Genomic DNA, 14,684 nt, shown 5'->3' with positions numbered 1-14,684 from the left:
CAGCCACAGTCCACAGGGCTGGCAGCCAACCAAAATGCAGCCACAGCCTCTGTGTCTGGGCTCAAACTCAATCCTGGTGACATTTCCCATGAATCCACCCCACACCCCGGCACCCGGGCGCCACCTGACACCTTGGGGTTATTCTGGGTAGCTGAGGCAGGACCCGGAGCCTCTGGGAAATGTCTGGAGTCCAAAGGCTGTGAAACAGGTGTGTTCCCCTCCCCCTGGTGAAGGCAGAGCTCAGGAGGGCTGTTCCAACCTCTCCTTCTTGGCCTGTAGACAACGCCCTGTCAGAGGCAGGGAGGAGGTCCAGGGGATAGCTGGGAGCTAAGGAGGCTGGAGGGCAGTGGGAAGTCAGTTGACTGTGGGGACAGTGACAGGTCCTAAGGGAACTGAGAAGTCCTGTGGAAGACGGAGGGAACAAATTTCATAATGGGAAGGTGGCAGAGCCTTCACAGGCTAATAGATCAGAAGATGGGCTGGGTGTGGTGGCGCACACCTTTAATCCCAGTACTCAGGAGACAGAGGCAGGCAGATATCCATGAGTTCGAGGTCAGCCTGGTCTACAGTGTGAGTTCCAGGACATCCAGAGCTCTGTAGTGAGACCCTGTCTCAGAAAAAAAGAAGAAGAAATGGAGGGAGGGAGGGAGGGAGGGAGGGAGGGAGGGAGGGAGGGAGGGAGGGAGGGAGGGAGGAAGGGGACAGAGAGATCAGGAAGTAGCAAGAATCCTGGTGAGGCTTTAGGGAGGCAGGAGACTACAGAGAGGGATCCTGCTACCCTGAAATGTGTGGCTGTTTGATTTATCTCTTTGTGACAAGTTAAGCACCACTCTGGTAAAGATCTTAATTCTGGGGACAGAGGTGTGGGGAGGTGTGCAGAGCACCCTCACAGCCCTTGTGAGCTCAGAGCTCAAAGGGAAAGATGGCTCAGCAGCTTAGAGCAATGATGGTTGTTTCAGAGGATCCTAGTTCGATTCCTAGCACCCTCATGATTACCCACAACCATCTGTATGTAACTGCAGATCCAGGAGATCCAATGCCTTCTGGCCTTCCCAGACACAGACATGCATTCAGGCAGAACACCCATACATATAACTTAGAAAAAGAAAAGGGAGCTGGGTGTGGTGGTACACACCTTCAATTGCTGCTCTGGGGAACTAGGGAAACAGAGGCAGGTGGGTCTGAGCTCAAGTCCAGTCTGGTCTACATAGCCAGCCTCGTCTACATAGTGAGTTTCAGGCTAGCCAGGGCTACAAAAACAAATAAAAAGAAAGAGGGAGGGAGGGAGGGAGGGAGAGATAGATAGAGAGAGAGAGAGAGAGAGAGATAGATAGAGAGAGAGAGAGAGAGAGAGAGAGAGAGAGGAGAGAGAGAGAGTCCTCCTTCAGTATGGCTTCATCATCTCCCATGGCTCCCTGCATGGGAGACACAGGAGACCCACTATAAGGAACTTAAGCGTTTCCTTGTGGCCTAGAAATGAAGCCACAGGGCTCCACTGTGAGGATGTGGCCAGTGACCTTCAGGGGAGCACATGTTGGGACTTTAAAGATGAGATTGACTTTTGGACACTGTCCAGGTATGATGTCAGCCTGGGTCAGCCAGGAGTCAACTGGATCAGTGAGAGGAGTAGCACAGAACAGATGTGTGCTGTGTCACCTCCCTGCTGGGTGGCCTCAGACTCCTGGTTTACATGGCATTGTGGGTCTCCTTCCTGGAGCTCTCAGAGGGAGAGATCAGCCCTGGAGAGTGTCAGCAGTTGGCAGAGCACTGTGTTCACGGAGTGGGGCGTGGCAGGATGGAAAGCTGGTGAAGTTGGGAGCCAAAGTCAACATTGTCCCTGCACCTTGGCCTCTCGCTGCAGTCAGAGAACCTTCCCTCTGCAGTGGAACCCTCTGCCAACCCCAGCCTGGCTCACGAGCCATGTAGGTGGCTGCTGAGTGACTCCTCAGAGCCTGAGTTTGTTCCTTTCTGAATTGGGTGTGATTGTATTTCTCTCTGGTGCCACAGGCTCCTGGAGACATCTGCTATGAGTCACTCGCTCAGTGCCGAGTTGCAGCAGGTACTCCGGTGGGGCACCTTGCATAGCCGTCATCAGTGGGATACCTTGTAGCACAGGGCTCATGGCAGATCCAGAAGGATGGGACATCAGAAAGTGCCTCTTCTTGATATCTCTTGGTCTTCCACTTCCTTCTGCACCCACAAAGTCATAGTCGGGTCAGTGGGAATTGAACTGTTGACAAGAGACACCAGAATGTGACTCTGGACCCTGTTGGACTGATGCAACCAGGGGTGGGCACCATCAACACCCTCCCTGTGTCAGGAGCCTCCTTCCACCCAAAGAAGGGGTTCCCCCCACGAAGGGACTGACTGGGGTGCATTCCTTCCCACCCAGCTTCCACCATGGTTGAAGCATAGTTAGCATGAGACAAGCTCGCTGGAGCAGCTCAGGGTCGGGAAGCAGAGTATGTCATGCTGGTGTATTCCCCTAGCTCCCCAGCAACACCCACCCTCCTCCCTCCAGCCACTAACTCGGGGCACTTTTACCTCCCCAGGCTGTCAGACAACAGCTGGAGGCATGAGAAATGTTAGTGGCATCTTGCAGGTGGTGGCCAGGGATGCCGCTAAACACTGTACCCCCAGAACAGTCCCACACCTGGAGTTACGTGGCTCAGAAAGCCAATAGTGCCGGCTGTTTCTGTTGGTACAACTGCTAAACCAGAACTGCATGCTGCAGGTGAGGGACCGGGACTGAGAGAAGTTATGGAACCTGTCACAGGCTCCTTTAGATGGACAGGGGCTGGAGACGTCTTCTCAACAAAAATAAAAGGAGGAGAGAGGAAAAAGAGAAAGCCAGAGACAGACAGACAGACAGACAGACAGACAGACAGGAGTGTGTGTGCAAAAATGCACCTGAGAAAGTCTGGAAGAGGGAATTTGAAATATGGTTCCCAAGGACATTGAGGATCAGCCTCCCACCCCCACCAGGGTTGCAGGGACCCGCCCACTTCCAAAGCGTTTTGTGTTGGCTGAGGTTCTCCCAGAGGTGGTAGCATGGTAACAATGTAAGCAGGTATAAGCAGGGCAGGAGATGATGAGCTTCGCAAATCCTTCTCCCAGCAACCAAGAGAAGCCAGTTGGGCGGGAGGAGGGAGGCTGCCCTGTTTCCCACTGGGCTCCTCCAGCCTCACGTTATCTGGCTGGCTCTTGAGCTCACACTTAATCTCTTGCCCACAGGGATCTCGCTGGATGTGGATGCAGACCGGGATGGCGAGGTGGAGAAGAACAACCCTAAGAAGGTTACTGGTCTTGAGGGTGGAAGCTGTCCCGACCCTAACATGGGGAGGCTTCCAGGGCATTGCAGGGACTGCACAGTGCTTTTGGCCAGAGCTGTCTCCAGATCCATCAGCTCCTATTTCACAGGGCCAGAGGCTGAGGCTCAAAGCTGAGTGCAGACGCAGCAGGGCAGGGGTGGTCCCCAGACAAGCCAGCTGGGAGGGGAGATCAGCGTCCACAGCGTGGGTCCCAGAACTGACCGAAGAATCAATGCATCTAAGACAGAGGCTGCCTGGGGATGCATTTGTACCTTTTCTTTTAAAATTAGGGGGTAGAGAGTTGTGCTAGCACACAGCCTTAATCCCAGCACCTGGGAGGCAGAGCCTCGCCTGGTCTAGCCTGATCTACGTCGAGAGATCGATAGTGAGGCTGAGAGAGGTGCCTTGTACTTGCTATCTTAGCACTCAGGGTGGAGACAGAGGATCGAGAGTTTGAGGCCAACCTGGACAGACCCTGTCTAAAAAAAAGTGCTTTCTGGAGAGAGCTCCTAAAAACAGGCTGTAGGTCTTGACAATCCTGCACAAAATGTAGCTCAGTCCATAGAGTGCTTGCCTTGAATGCAGGAAACCATGGGTCTGATCCCCGACATCCTCAGGCAATCAAGCATTAAGTCATCCAGTCCCTGTAGACCTGAATTAGTGAGAATTTCCATACCTGGGCCAGTGAAATTGTCACATGTCTTTGCCCACCCTATAAATATCTTTTATTTTTAGCTAGTAATGATGGTGCATGCCAGAAATCTCAGATCTCAGGAGGATCAGGAGTCCATCCTTTGCTACATAGTGAATTAGAGGCCAGCCTGGGCTATGTTGAGACCCTATCTCAAAACAAGAGATTTATCTCTTATATTCTAGGAGCAGGTCAGGCCCAGGGAACAACAAAAACCTAGAGAGACCAAAGTTCAAGGAAGAATGCTATAGGTGACTACCTTGTAACCATCCTGTGACCTCAGTGTTCCTGAAAGGACACATGAATAAGGGACTATGTGCAGAGCAGGGCAGCTGCCCTGGAGCTCAGAAAGGCTCCTTCGAGGAGGGCCAGGTGCACAGAGCCTAAGAAGAGCACCAGAGTTGGGTGAGAAGGAGAGGCAGGCATGGCAAAGGTCCAGGAGTGTCTAGGGTGCAGAAGGGCATTCATGTGGCGGATAGAAGAGACCGGATGCAGAGGTCATGGGTCTCACCAGCCTCACGGAAGATCAGAGAATCCAGGGTTTATCTGAGTCAACAGTGAGGGCTTCAAACAGGGAAACGGTATGATCCAGCTGGAGTCTGCTCTGGGTACCGTGGATTCAGGACAGAAAGCAGAGCAAGGTGGCAGGCCCCTTGGGAGCGCTCAGAGTGTGTCTGGAATCAAGTCACCTCAAGCCTGTCCTAGAATGTCAGTTCCTGCCACCATCTCTGCCAGGCATGGTCACCTCACACCAGAGCTGAGGCCCACACGCCCTATCAGCCTTCCTGTCTCTCTGCTCTTGAACTTGGGTGATCACATGGGTCCTCTCCAGCACTTCAAGCCTTCCAGGTCCCAGCTGCTGTCCCAGTGGGTTGGACCTATTCCTTACCACATCTATCCCTCAGTATCCCTCAGAAGCTGTACTTGGATGGAACCCGGGGAGGCATTGACCTGTGCCCCTGCTGTTCCAGGCATCCTGGACCTGGGGTCCTGAGGGCCAGGGGGCCATCCTGCTGGTGAACTGTGACCGAGACACACCGTGGTTGCCCAAGGAGGACTGCAGTGACGAAAAGGTCTACAGCAAGCAAGGTGCCAGTGGGGCCACACTGGGGGACAGTGGGAACATGTGTGTCCTGTCTTGGGCAGAGTGGAGGGTGAGGCAGGAGATAATGCTTCAGATGTTCAGTGCTCAAAAGGCATGGCTGTAAATTCAGTTTAACTGCACCCTTGCATGCATGGGTGGAGGAAAACCTGGAGGGGCCAGCAAGATGGCTCAGCAGGAAAAGGCACCTGCTACCAAGTCTGATGACTTGAAGTCAGTTCCTGGAACCCACATGATAAAGAGAGAGAACTGACTCCTGAAAGCTGTTCTCTGATTTACAGACACTCCAGACAGACAGACAGACACACACACACCATAGCATGCACACATATATACAGACAGACACACACACACACACATACACCATGGCATACATATAGACAGACAGACTGACAGACACACACATACACACATGCACACGCCATACATACACCATGGCATACACATACACACACACACACATACATACACACCATGGCATACATACATACACACACACACACACACACACACACACACACACATATATCATGGCATGCATACATACACACTGAAGCAGGCAGATCTCTGCAAGTGCAAGGCCAGCCTGGTCTACATATGGGGAAAAAAAACCAACCTAGAGAGAAGGAACTTCTCAAAGGGTTGACCAGTTCTCCCATGCAGGAGATAAGTTCCTTTCTCTTAGGCTTCTGGGTAGTTCCTGTGATGCACGCATGAGGAAGGGGCCCTGCCCTGGTGGGAGGAGCTAAGCAATAGAGAAACCAGCTCCCACAGGCCCTCCTCCTACCGCCCTTTATCTACCCGCAGACCTCAAGGACATGTCTCCGATGATCCTGCGGACCAAAGGCCCTGACCGCCTGCCTGCAGGGTATGAAATAGTCCTCTACATTTCCGTGTCGGACTCGGACAAAGTGGGCGTGTTCTACGTGGAGAGTGAGTGATCATCATGCCCCCCCAAACCCTTGTGACCATTCTCCCTGCACAGGTGCCTGGGGCTGTGGAGCCCACAAAGTGACTCACAGATACACATCTCTCCTCCCCCAAGGAGACTCAGTGACCTGTGTCCCCATACTTCTCTCCAGTGTCCAGGGGAGGAAGGGCCTTTGAAGTCAGGGTCCTGTTGCCTTCATGATACCTGAGGCCAGCTAGGCACTTCCTCCAGGTTTTGTCTGGCATTTCTGACTTACAAAGGTCCCTGGAGAAGATGCCATGGCTGCCCTTCTTCCTCGTGGTGGTGACAGGGTGTCCTGGATGCCACTGTGTAAGAGCCACACTCCACCTTGGAGCTGTGCATCTAATCTTCTTGTGCCATGGAACCACCAGGGTAGGATGCCAATGCAGCAAACATAAACGCCCCTCACCCGCTCTGCCCTGGAGGAGCAACCCCTGAGTGAGGAAGACATGTCAGAAGAAAAGGAACAGATCTGGTCCCAGGGAACGTGAGCAGAGAGGCTGAGCTGGCTAGGTGGTCCAGAGAGGCCTCGTGACGTCTGAGATGAGTAAGACTCTAAGGAAAGTGAGAGGGAGCCAGGGAGGGGCAAGCTAAGGAGAGGGCGCAGTGTACAGCAATCTCCAAAAAGGGGACTGGTTCAGTGCTTCAGAAAAACAGGAAGACAAGGCTGGGTAGGGGTGGGGTGCACTTAGGTCAGTCAACAAAGCAGGGAGGGCCAAGAGGGAAGACAGCAGAGTCACCTCGGGGGTTTTCGTTTTTTGTTTGTTTGTTGAGGCAGGGTCCCATGGTCTCTAACTCCTTCTGTAGGGAAGGGAGGGTGACCTTGACCATCTGACCCTCCTGCAGCCACCTCCCGAGTACGGGATTACATCAGTCACACACCACCCTCATGCCCCATAATGTGGTGCTGAGGATTTAACCAGAGCCTGGAGCATACTGGGCAAGCGCTCTATACCGGAGCCACATCCCCAGCCCCCAGAGGGTTTGGGGCAGAACTTTAAGATCTTGCATCTTGCAGTTTGTCTGGTGTTATAGGACCTGGACCTGGGGCCTGAGAGGTTGATGTTTGCATGGTCCAGATGATGAGAGTCACCCGCGGCAGAAGGGGACCGGGAGGACACAGTCGGTGCTTTGACTCAGCCTGGCCATTGACCTGTGGCTAATATCGACATCTCTTAATGCGTCTTCACCTTGCTAACTCAAGTACACGCAGGCCCGGCTCCTTTCTCCCCTCCATTTCACTGGCCCTGAGCAGGCAAGACAGAGCTCCTGCTGCAAGTGAGCAGAGACCGTCCCCCTGGGTGTCTTAGCTGGGCCACCATCCTACAGGGAGGGTGGCTGCTCCGTCAGGGACTGCCTCTCTAGTCAGTTTCCCTCTAGACGTGGACTCCCGGTGTCTTAGCTGCATTTCCTGCTTCTATGAGAAAATACTCTGACAAAAACGATTTCGAAGGAAAAGGGTTTATTCCACCTCACAGTTCCAGGGAAGCCACAGTGGCAGCTTGGCTCTCTCCTCTTTTCATTCAGTCCAGGGCCCAGCCCATGAAATGGTACCACCCACCTTAACTCACCTCAGTTAGCCAATTAAGAAAACTTGCATAGGCTTACTCACAGCCAACCCGATCTAGACAGTTTCCTTCTCAAGTGAGTCTACATCGTATCAAATGGACAGTTGCCCAGGGGACTACTCTGAGTCACCAGGGCCCAGCCAAAGGGACAATTAATCTTACTCTTTGGTCCAGTATTCTTTTCTTCCATGTGCACCTATGGAGGATTTTATCAGAATCTGAGAACCTTGTGTGTGTGATGTATCGTGTTACTTCAGTGGCATGCCCTGTGTCCTAGGAGAGATAGTCCAGTTCCCCCACAAGGTCAGGAGCCAGGCTCTAGAATCCCTGAGGGTGTCCTCTGTGGTGTGGCATGGACTGCACTGGGATCCCCACTGTCATCTGGCCCGTGGAAAGCTCTCTGTAAAACAGTAGCCATCGCTTTGGTTAGAATTATGTGAACTGCTAATTATTATTATTGACTGAATTCTCCAGTGTTCCTTGGAGGACCTAGAAACTTGCTCCCCAGGACCTCCCAAAATTGGAGACTTACCTTCTCCTCCAAGGACACAGTAAACAACTTGTCCCCATTTGTCCAGCACCTCCCTGGTTCTTAGCACTGGAGGTCTGTCATGCCAAGACACTCTTCCATCACAGGCAAGCTGAGATAGACAGTCACACTATCCATCTCTTTGCAACTGGGAAGGTTGTGCCAAAGCAGGCCCTGCGCTGGCCAGCCAGGGCAGATGACTGAAGCTCAGGAGAGGCCAGGGGTGGCTGGCAGGTCCAGCACAAGGCTGGGGGTGGGGCACTCAATAGAAGCGCATTGTTGGTGCCTGCAAGGACAGCCAGCCATGCCGGGGGTGGCAGGATCGGCACCAAGTTAGGGACTGTGAACAGCGATGGAGGCTCTTTGAAACAAGGGATGTGTTGTTTCTGCATGAGATCAGATCTGCTGGTACTAGCTGCCAGAAAGCAGCCCCAAATAGAGATGCATTGTGAAGCACAAGGCACAGGTCACACGGGGAAGCCACCATCTAATAGCCACTGTACAGAAGGCATGCTCCCACCAGACCCACCTCCCTCTGCCACATCCCCTCTTCCCCAGGCCCCGTGAGAGCCTAGGGAAACGCGGTTACTATGGCTTCTGTAGGATCAGGGTGGCTTCTGTGTTTGACATCACTCCCATGAGAACAGCAGAAGTGCAGCTTGTGTCATTTGGATGTTGTGGGTGGGGAAGGCGGGAGCCACCATAGATACACATCCAACTGGATCTGAGCAGAGACTGGGTCCTAGGGCACCTGCTGGCCATTTGGGGTGAGAAGGACATCACCTTCCATGCTGGGCTGTGATAGGTGCTTGGGCCCTGCAGGGGCAGGGCGTATGTGTCTCAGTGCTAAGCCCCACCTCCGGGAGGCTGAGATGCCACTCCTGTGCCTGACACCTGGAAGGCATTGGATGGCAAAGTGGTGAGTGATACAGCAGGGGGCAAACTAGCCACACCCAGATTCTCCTCCCAGTACTCTTGGTCCCAGCTGTGTTACCCGTGTCCCCAAGGTTACTGAAGTTATTGATGCTGTGTCATCTGTAATGACCCTGTGACACAGGTACTGGTATTCCCCAGTTAGCCATTGAGCTTCCTATTTGAGAGGTTAACAGAGTTCATGGAAGGTTTGTAACTTGCAAAGTCCGGAGAGTGCCTGACCTGAGGTCCCTCAGACTTGGCAAGCCAAGGTCACCAGTTCATGGTGTCATTCATAATCAGGGTACAGGTGAGCATGCTGTCCTAGAGCAGGTGCTGTCTCAAGCCTGCCTTTCCGGGTACATTGGACTTGGTGGTTTTTAGCCCTGTGTACGGGGAATGGTCCTGGCCCGTGTTCTAACCCTTGGACAGCTGGTCATTAACTGATGTATTGTTATTGAAAGTGCTAAGCTGAGCATGATCTGCCCTTCCAGCTTTGCAGGGCCTAAAGAAGCTGCTCCTGGGACTGTGTAGGGCCCTATCTCCAGGCCTTTGCCAATGCAAGTATCCCTTTCCCTCCACATGCTTGCAGGCACCCTGCTGCCCCACAAGGGCATCTCAAAGCCGCTTCCCTCTGCTCAGAAGTCTCCCCTGCCTCCCTGCCCTTCCCCACCCTGAGTAACAGACAAGATCTCCACCATGACACTGCCGTTAGACACTCCCCACATCCGCGTCTTATCATCGGCTGAGCATCACTCTTAGACATAGAGGCTGCACCATGGCCTTTGGCTCCCTGAAGGTCTTTGCTTGTGCTGGCCCAGCTAATTCAATTCACGGGCTCTGAACGAGCCCTGAAACCCCCCGTGGGCCTCTCCCACAGGGACTGATGGGAGCCATTGCTTCATTCAATGGACGTTTATTAAACATGACCACGTGCCAGACAGGCAGATAGCCTGGCAGGGTTGTGTCACACTGACAGCATGCATTTGTACAGGTGCCATGTGGATGGTCCACATGGACCCTGACTTGCTCTCTGGGAAACTGCAAAGGACTCCCTGAATGGACTAAGGACGTCAGTCTTCCGGGCAGAGGAACAGCTCTATAAAGGGCTGGGAGTTTCATGGGGGCAGGAGAGTCTTCCTTCCCACCCGAGATCCACTCAGCGGAGCTTCCATGCTACGGAGAGAATTTCTGGAACAAATGGCACATTCGTGTTTCACTCATACAAAGAGAGTAGGGACTTGGCATTTGGAATTACATGTGGACTGGAGGCCCTGCCTAGTCATTTCTGAGCTGGTTTCCTCCTCTGTAAAATGCGAATAACACCCCCCCACTGCTATGCTAGCCATGCTGCTGACATTCCCATCCACCCTCGTTCCCCAGACAGCTCATTTTCCAGGTGAGGAAGCCAGATGCCAGCAGGTACGCAGCATGCCCAGCCTATGACAAAGAGCAGTTTACACCACCCTGTGCGTTTCTCTGTGTCTGAAGGACAAGTCGCTCTGCCCCTTGCTCCCTGACCACCTGATGGGAGAGGAGGGTCCTAACATGGGCCCCACCCCCCACAGACCCATTCTTCGGTGAGCGCTACATTCACATCCTGGGCCGGCGGAAGCTCTGCCACGTGGTGAAGTACACCGGGGGCTCTGCGGAACTGCTGTTCTTTGTGGAAGGCCTCCGTTTCCCCGATGAGAGCTTCTCAGGCCTGGTTTCCATCCACGTCAGTCTGCTGGAGTACATGGCTGAGGTGAGAGCCGCGGGTCTCCCCCTGTGCAACCATGCCCCAGCTCCGACCTGGTAACTGCGATGGGGCGATGGGTGCGTGAAGGGTAGGAGCAAGGCTTTTCTAACCGTGTGACTTCACATGTCCTAGCTTCCCCATCTGAAAAGCAAGGACTGTAGCAGCGTCTGTCCCTGGGAGTGAACTGGTACAGGCAACAATACTTGGTATATGGAACCGCAGAGATAGCTCAACAGTTAGGAGCTCTTGCTGCTCTAACAGAAGAGTGATGTTTATTCCCAGCACCCACATGATGGGCAGCTCACAACTATGTGTCGCGCTGACTCTAGGGGAATCTGATGCCATCTTCTGGTCATCATGGGCATTACACACGTGTGCACATATATATACACACACAGAAACACAACCCCCACACACACACATAAAAACAATACTTGGCACAGTTCCTAGCCTACAGTAAATGCACTGTCGCCAGCGTCACTCACCAAAAGGGAAGCAGGGACCCAGTGTGTCTCACTGGTGCTCCTCTTCTGTCCTACACACAGGGCATCCCATTGACACCCATCTTCACAGACACTGTGACGTTCCGGATTGCACCATGGATTATGACTCCCAACATCCTGCCTCCCGTCTCGGTGTTCGTGTGCTGGTAAGGGGCAGGCAGAGTCCACAAGGCAGTGTGGCAGAGTGCTCAAGAGCTGGGCTCCAGGGTCAGACTGGCCCAAATCCAGTTCTTGTCTCTGCCACTTAGCAGTTAGGTGACCTGCAGCAGTTCACGTGGTGTGTCTGTGCCTCAGTTTTTCTGAAATGCACACACCATAGGCTTGCCGTGAGGATCTAGATGATGCCTCTGCATCTATGCCCTTATCCTGGCCAGGCCCGGTGCTGCACCGGCCATGTTTCTCTCTTCTCACCCTCTGCCTTCTCCTGTGGAGGGCTGGGTTGCTGGCTCATTTTGCTCAGTCGTTCAGCAGATGCTTACTGAGTTCTAACATGTGCTCGTTTAGCACAGCAAGACGATCAGGAAGGGCGAGACGTCTCTATGTGTGTATGAGTGAAGGCTACAGAAGGGACTCTCAGCCCTCCCCTCGTCTTCACGCCAGGATCCTCCACATCCCAGGCATAGAGAGCACTTTCTAAGATCTGGGGAGTCAGAGAGCATGCGTGGGTGATAGGTCCCTTCCTTGCCTTATTTATCCGTGTGACCTTGACAAAATCCGCATAAGCGTTGGGGTTACTTGACCCATGGCCCCAGGGGCCTTTTACAACCTGGCTGTGGGCAGGAACAGGGGCTTCATTAGCACAACTCAGTCCAGAGCGCCAGCAGCTGCGACTGCCCAAGATGGGTGGAATTGTCCCCCCTCATGCTTCCCCTTGGCCTCTTCCTGGTACTCCTCAGCATGAAGGACAATTACCTGTTCCTGAAAGAGGTGAAGAACCTGGTGGAGAAAACCAACTGCGAACTGAAAGTTTGTTTCCAGTACATGAACCGAGGAGACCGCTGGATTCAGGTGAGAGGGGCGGGGCCCGGGGGAAGGATGCAGCAAGGGCTCCGCCCCAAAGAGGCTTGCTGTGAGCTCCCCGGTACCCAGCTGCCTGTGTGTGTGCAGATTCCTGTCTGCTAGTGTGCATAGAGACTTGGGAGAACTAGTGTGGCTTCTAGTGACAGCCTAGACTGAAATAATCTGTATCCGTCCTCGGGGGCTGGTGATGGCTTTACGGGGAGTATTACATGGCGGTGAAAAAGGAAAAGGATCTGTCTGTGGCCAAAGACACAAAATATGCTTGAGTTGTTGAAAAGAGATATATACAAATCACGGCATTTGTGTTCTTTAAATGAGGCCAGTGTCACTAAGAGATCGTTGTGTGACTTTCCTGATGGGCAGAGGCAATCTGTGGAAAGATGTCCTGCCATATTTGCTTACCTCCTAGGAGGAGAGTCGGGGACCGGAGGCAGTCTGTGAATGAGACACACTTCCCAAGATAGGCTCACTTGTGTTCGTTTTGTGTTAAACCTTTTATTACATTGGTTTGTTGGGATGGTGCCCAGACTACAACCCACTCATGGGGGGGTCAGAGGACAGTATGGAACTGTTCCTTCTCTCCTTCCATCTTGTGAGTCCCAGGAATCAAACTCAAGACTTGGCAGTAAGTTCCTTTACCTGGTGAGTCATCTCACGGGCTCGACTTTTGTTTTGATTTTGAGCGAAATTCTCACTTTGTAGCCCAGGCTGGCCTTACAATCTCAAGCTCCTGGCCTCTGCCTTCTGAGTTCTGATTACAGATGTACTCTGCCGTGCCTAGTTTGCTTGTGCTTTTTTTGTTTGTTTGTTTGTTCTGTAACAAGGTCTCCCATACCCCAGGCTGACCTTGAGCTCACTATGTAATAGAGAATGACCTTGAAATTCTGATCCTCCTGCATCCACCTCCCAAGTGCTAGGATTACACGGGCATGTGCCAGCATGCTCAGTGTGGCTTGAGCTGGGGCTTGAACCTAGGACTTCATATATGTTAGCCAAGCACTCTACTGCCTAGGTTACATTCCTAGTCCCTTGCGCTTTGAGTTTTTTACACCAGGGTCTCAATATATAGCCCGGGATGGCCTCATACTCTCCAGCCTCCTCTTCTGCCCCTCATCCATCTGGGATTACACCCCCATCCATCCTGCTCCAGACACCCCTGGGTACCACTACATCTGAAAGCCCTCCTTCTTCTCCACAGGATGAAATCGAGTTTGGCTACATTGAGGCACCCCACAAAGGCTTCCCAGTGGTGCTGGACTCCCCTCGAGATGGAAGCCTGAAGGATTTCCCCATTAAGCAGCTCCTGGTGAGATGCTGAGGGCCACTTGGGGGTGATAGTGGGAACTCTTAGGCCAGCATAGTCAGGAGATGTGGGGCACCTGAGAATAACTAGTCTTCCATGCAGGGTCTCTGTTTTCTCGTCTGCAGGATGGGTCAGTGGGCACTAGGGTCCAATGCAGTTCTAAACTGGGAGAGTTGCCTTGTAGGAAATGAGAACCATGGGAGGCAGAGCAAGGCCCAGGTCCAGAGACCTTGACCCCTGCTGCTGCCCCAACCTTCCAACTTGTAGCTAAGTAAGTCTCAAAAAGGCAAGGCAGAAGTCTACAGATGTCAGCGTTCTTCGGGACTTTGTGGCTGTGAATCTCAGTGCCATGGGGTTTATTCAAGCAGCTTGACTCCTCCCCATCCCAGGAAGCCATTGTCACCCCCACTTAGTGGCCTCAAGCATGTGGAGGGCTGAAATTTGCCGTTCTGCCTCCCCACTCTTTATACTAAGCCAGAGGCTGGATTGGAGTGTGTTACAGAGACACCAGCAGATCTGGCTTCCCCAGTCACAGGAAGGACAGATTCTGCTGTAGGTGTCTGGCCATTCAGAGGTGACTCCTTCCCAAGTCCCCTCTTGAGAGGTGGCAGAAGCAGCATGTGAACCCCACTCTGGGATGACAGAAGAACCTGACCTTGAACAGCACCCCGATATCAGAAAGGGGGCCTCAGTGCGCACTTCTGCAAAACAGGGAGGTGTCGCCCAAGATTGCCACTTAATCAAGGCATGTAGAAGGCATGTCGATGTGCCTCATCAGCGGCCAATCATGGTCTGGTTTCATTGCCCTAGCCTGGAGGCTGCCCTCAGAGGCCCTCCATTCGGGTTACTGTCCATTTTCCCTGACACTGGGGGAGAGGGCCATCAAACTGACCGCCTCGGAGTTACCACAGGCAGCAGGAACAAGAACCAAGCTCCCAACCCTGTCCTTTCTCGCCCCCGGGCTCCAACTGTCTTCAGTGCTCCAGGCTGGCCTGGTGCCAAGGCCTATCTGCATTGTTCCCAGAGGCCAGGCCAGGCTGTGTGCCTGCGTG

The 14,684-nt window shown here is 53.2% G+C and overlaps 1 protein-coding gene across 1 annotated transcript in view; it reads left to right on the top strand.

Annotated features, from left to right (window-relative positions):
- Positions 1–14,684, top strand: part of Padi2 (peptidyl arginine deiminase 2) — a 40,168-nt gene that overhangs the window by 13,752 nt on the left and 11,732 nt on the right. The window contains exons 4-10 of the mRNA XM_005081074.4: positions 3,235–3,296; positions 4,974–5,091; positions 5,912–6,037; positions 10,634–10,812; positions 11,352–11,455; positions 12,206–12,317; positions 13,528–13,635. Of these exons, the coding sequence (XP_005081131.1) occupies positions 3,235–3,296; positions 4,974–5,091; positions 5,912–6,037; positions 10,634–10,812; positions 11,352–11,455; positions 12,206–12,317; positions 13,528–13,635 (809 nt within the window). The remainder of the gene's footprint in view (positions 1–3,234; positions 3,297–4,973; positions 5,092–5,911; positions 6,038–10,633; positions 10,813–11,351; positions 11,456–12,205; positions 12,318–13,527; positions 13,636–14,684) is intronic.

Source organism: Mesocricetus auratus, unplaced genomic scaffold (assembly GCF_017639785.1).
Source record: "Mesocricetus auratus isolate SY011 unplaced genomic scaffold, BCM_Maur_2.0 Super-Scaffold_100014, whole genome shotgun sequence".
In the NCBI taxonomy this organism is placed as follows: Eukaryota; Metazoa; Chordata; class Mammalia; order Rodentia; family Cricetidae; genus Mesocricetus; species Mesocricetus auratus.
This window is presented reverse-complemented; position numbering and strand designations above follow the sequence as displayed.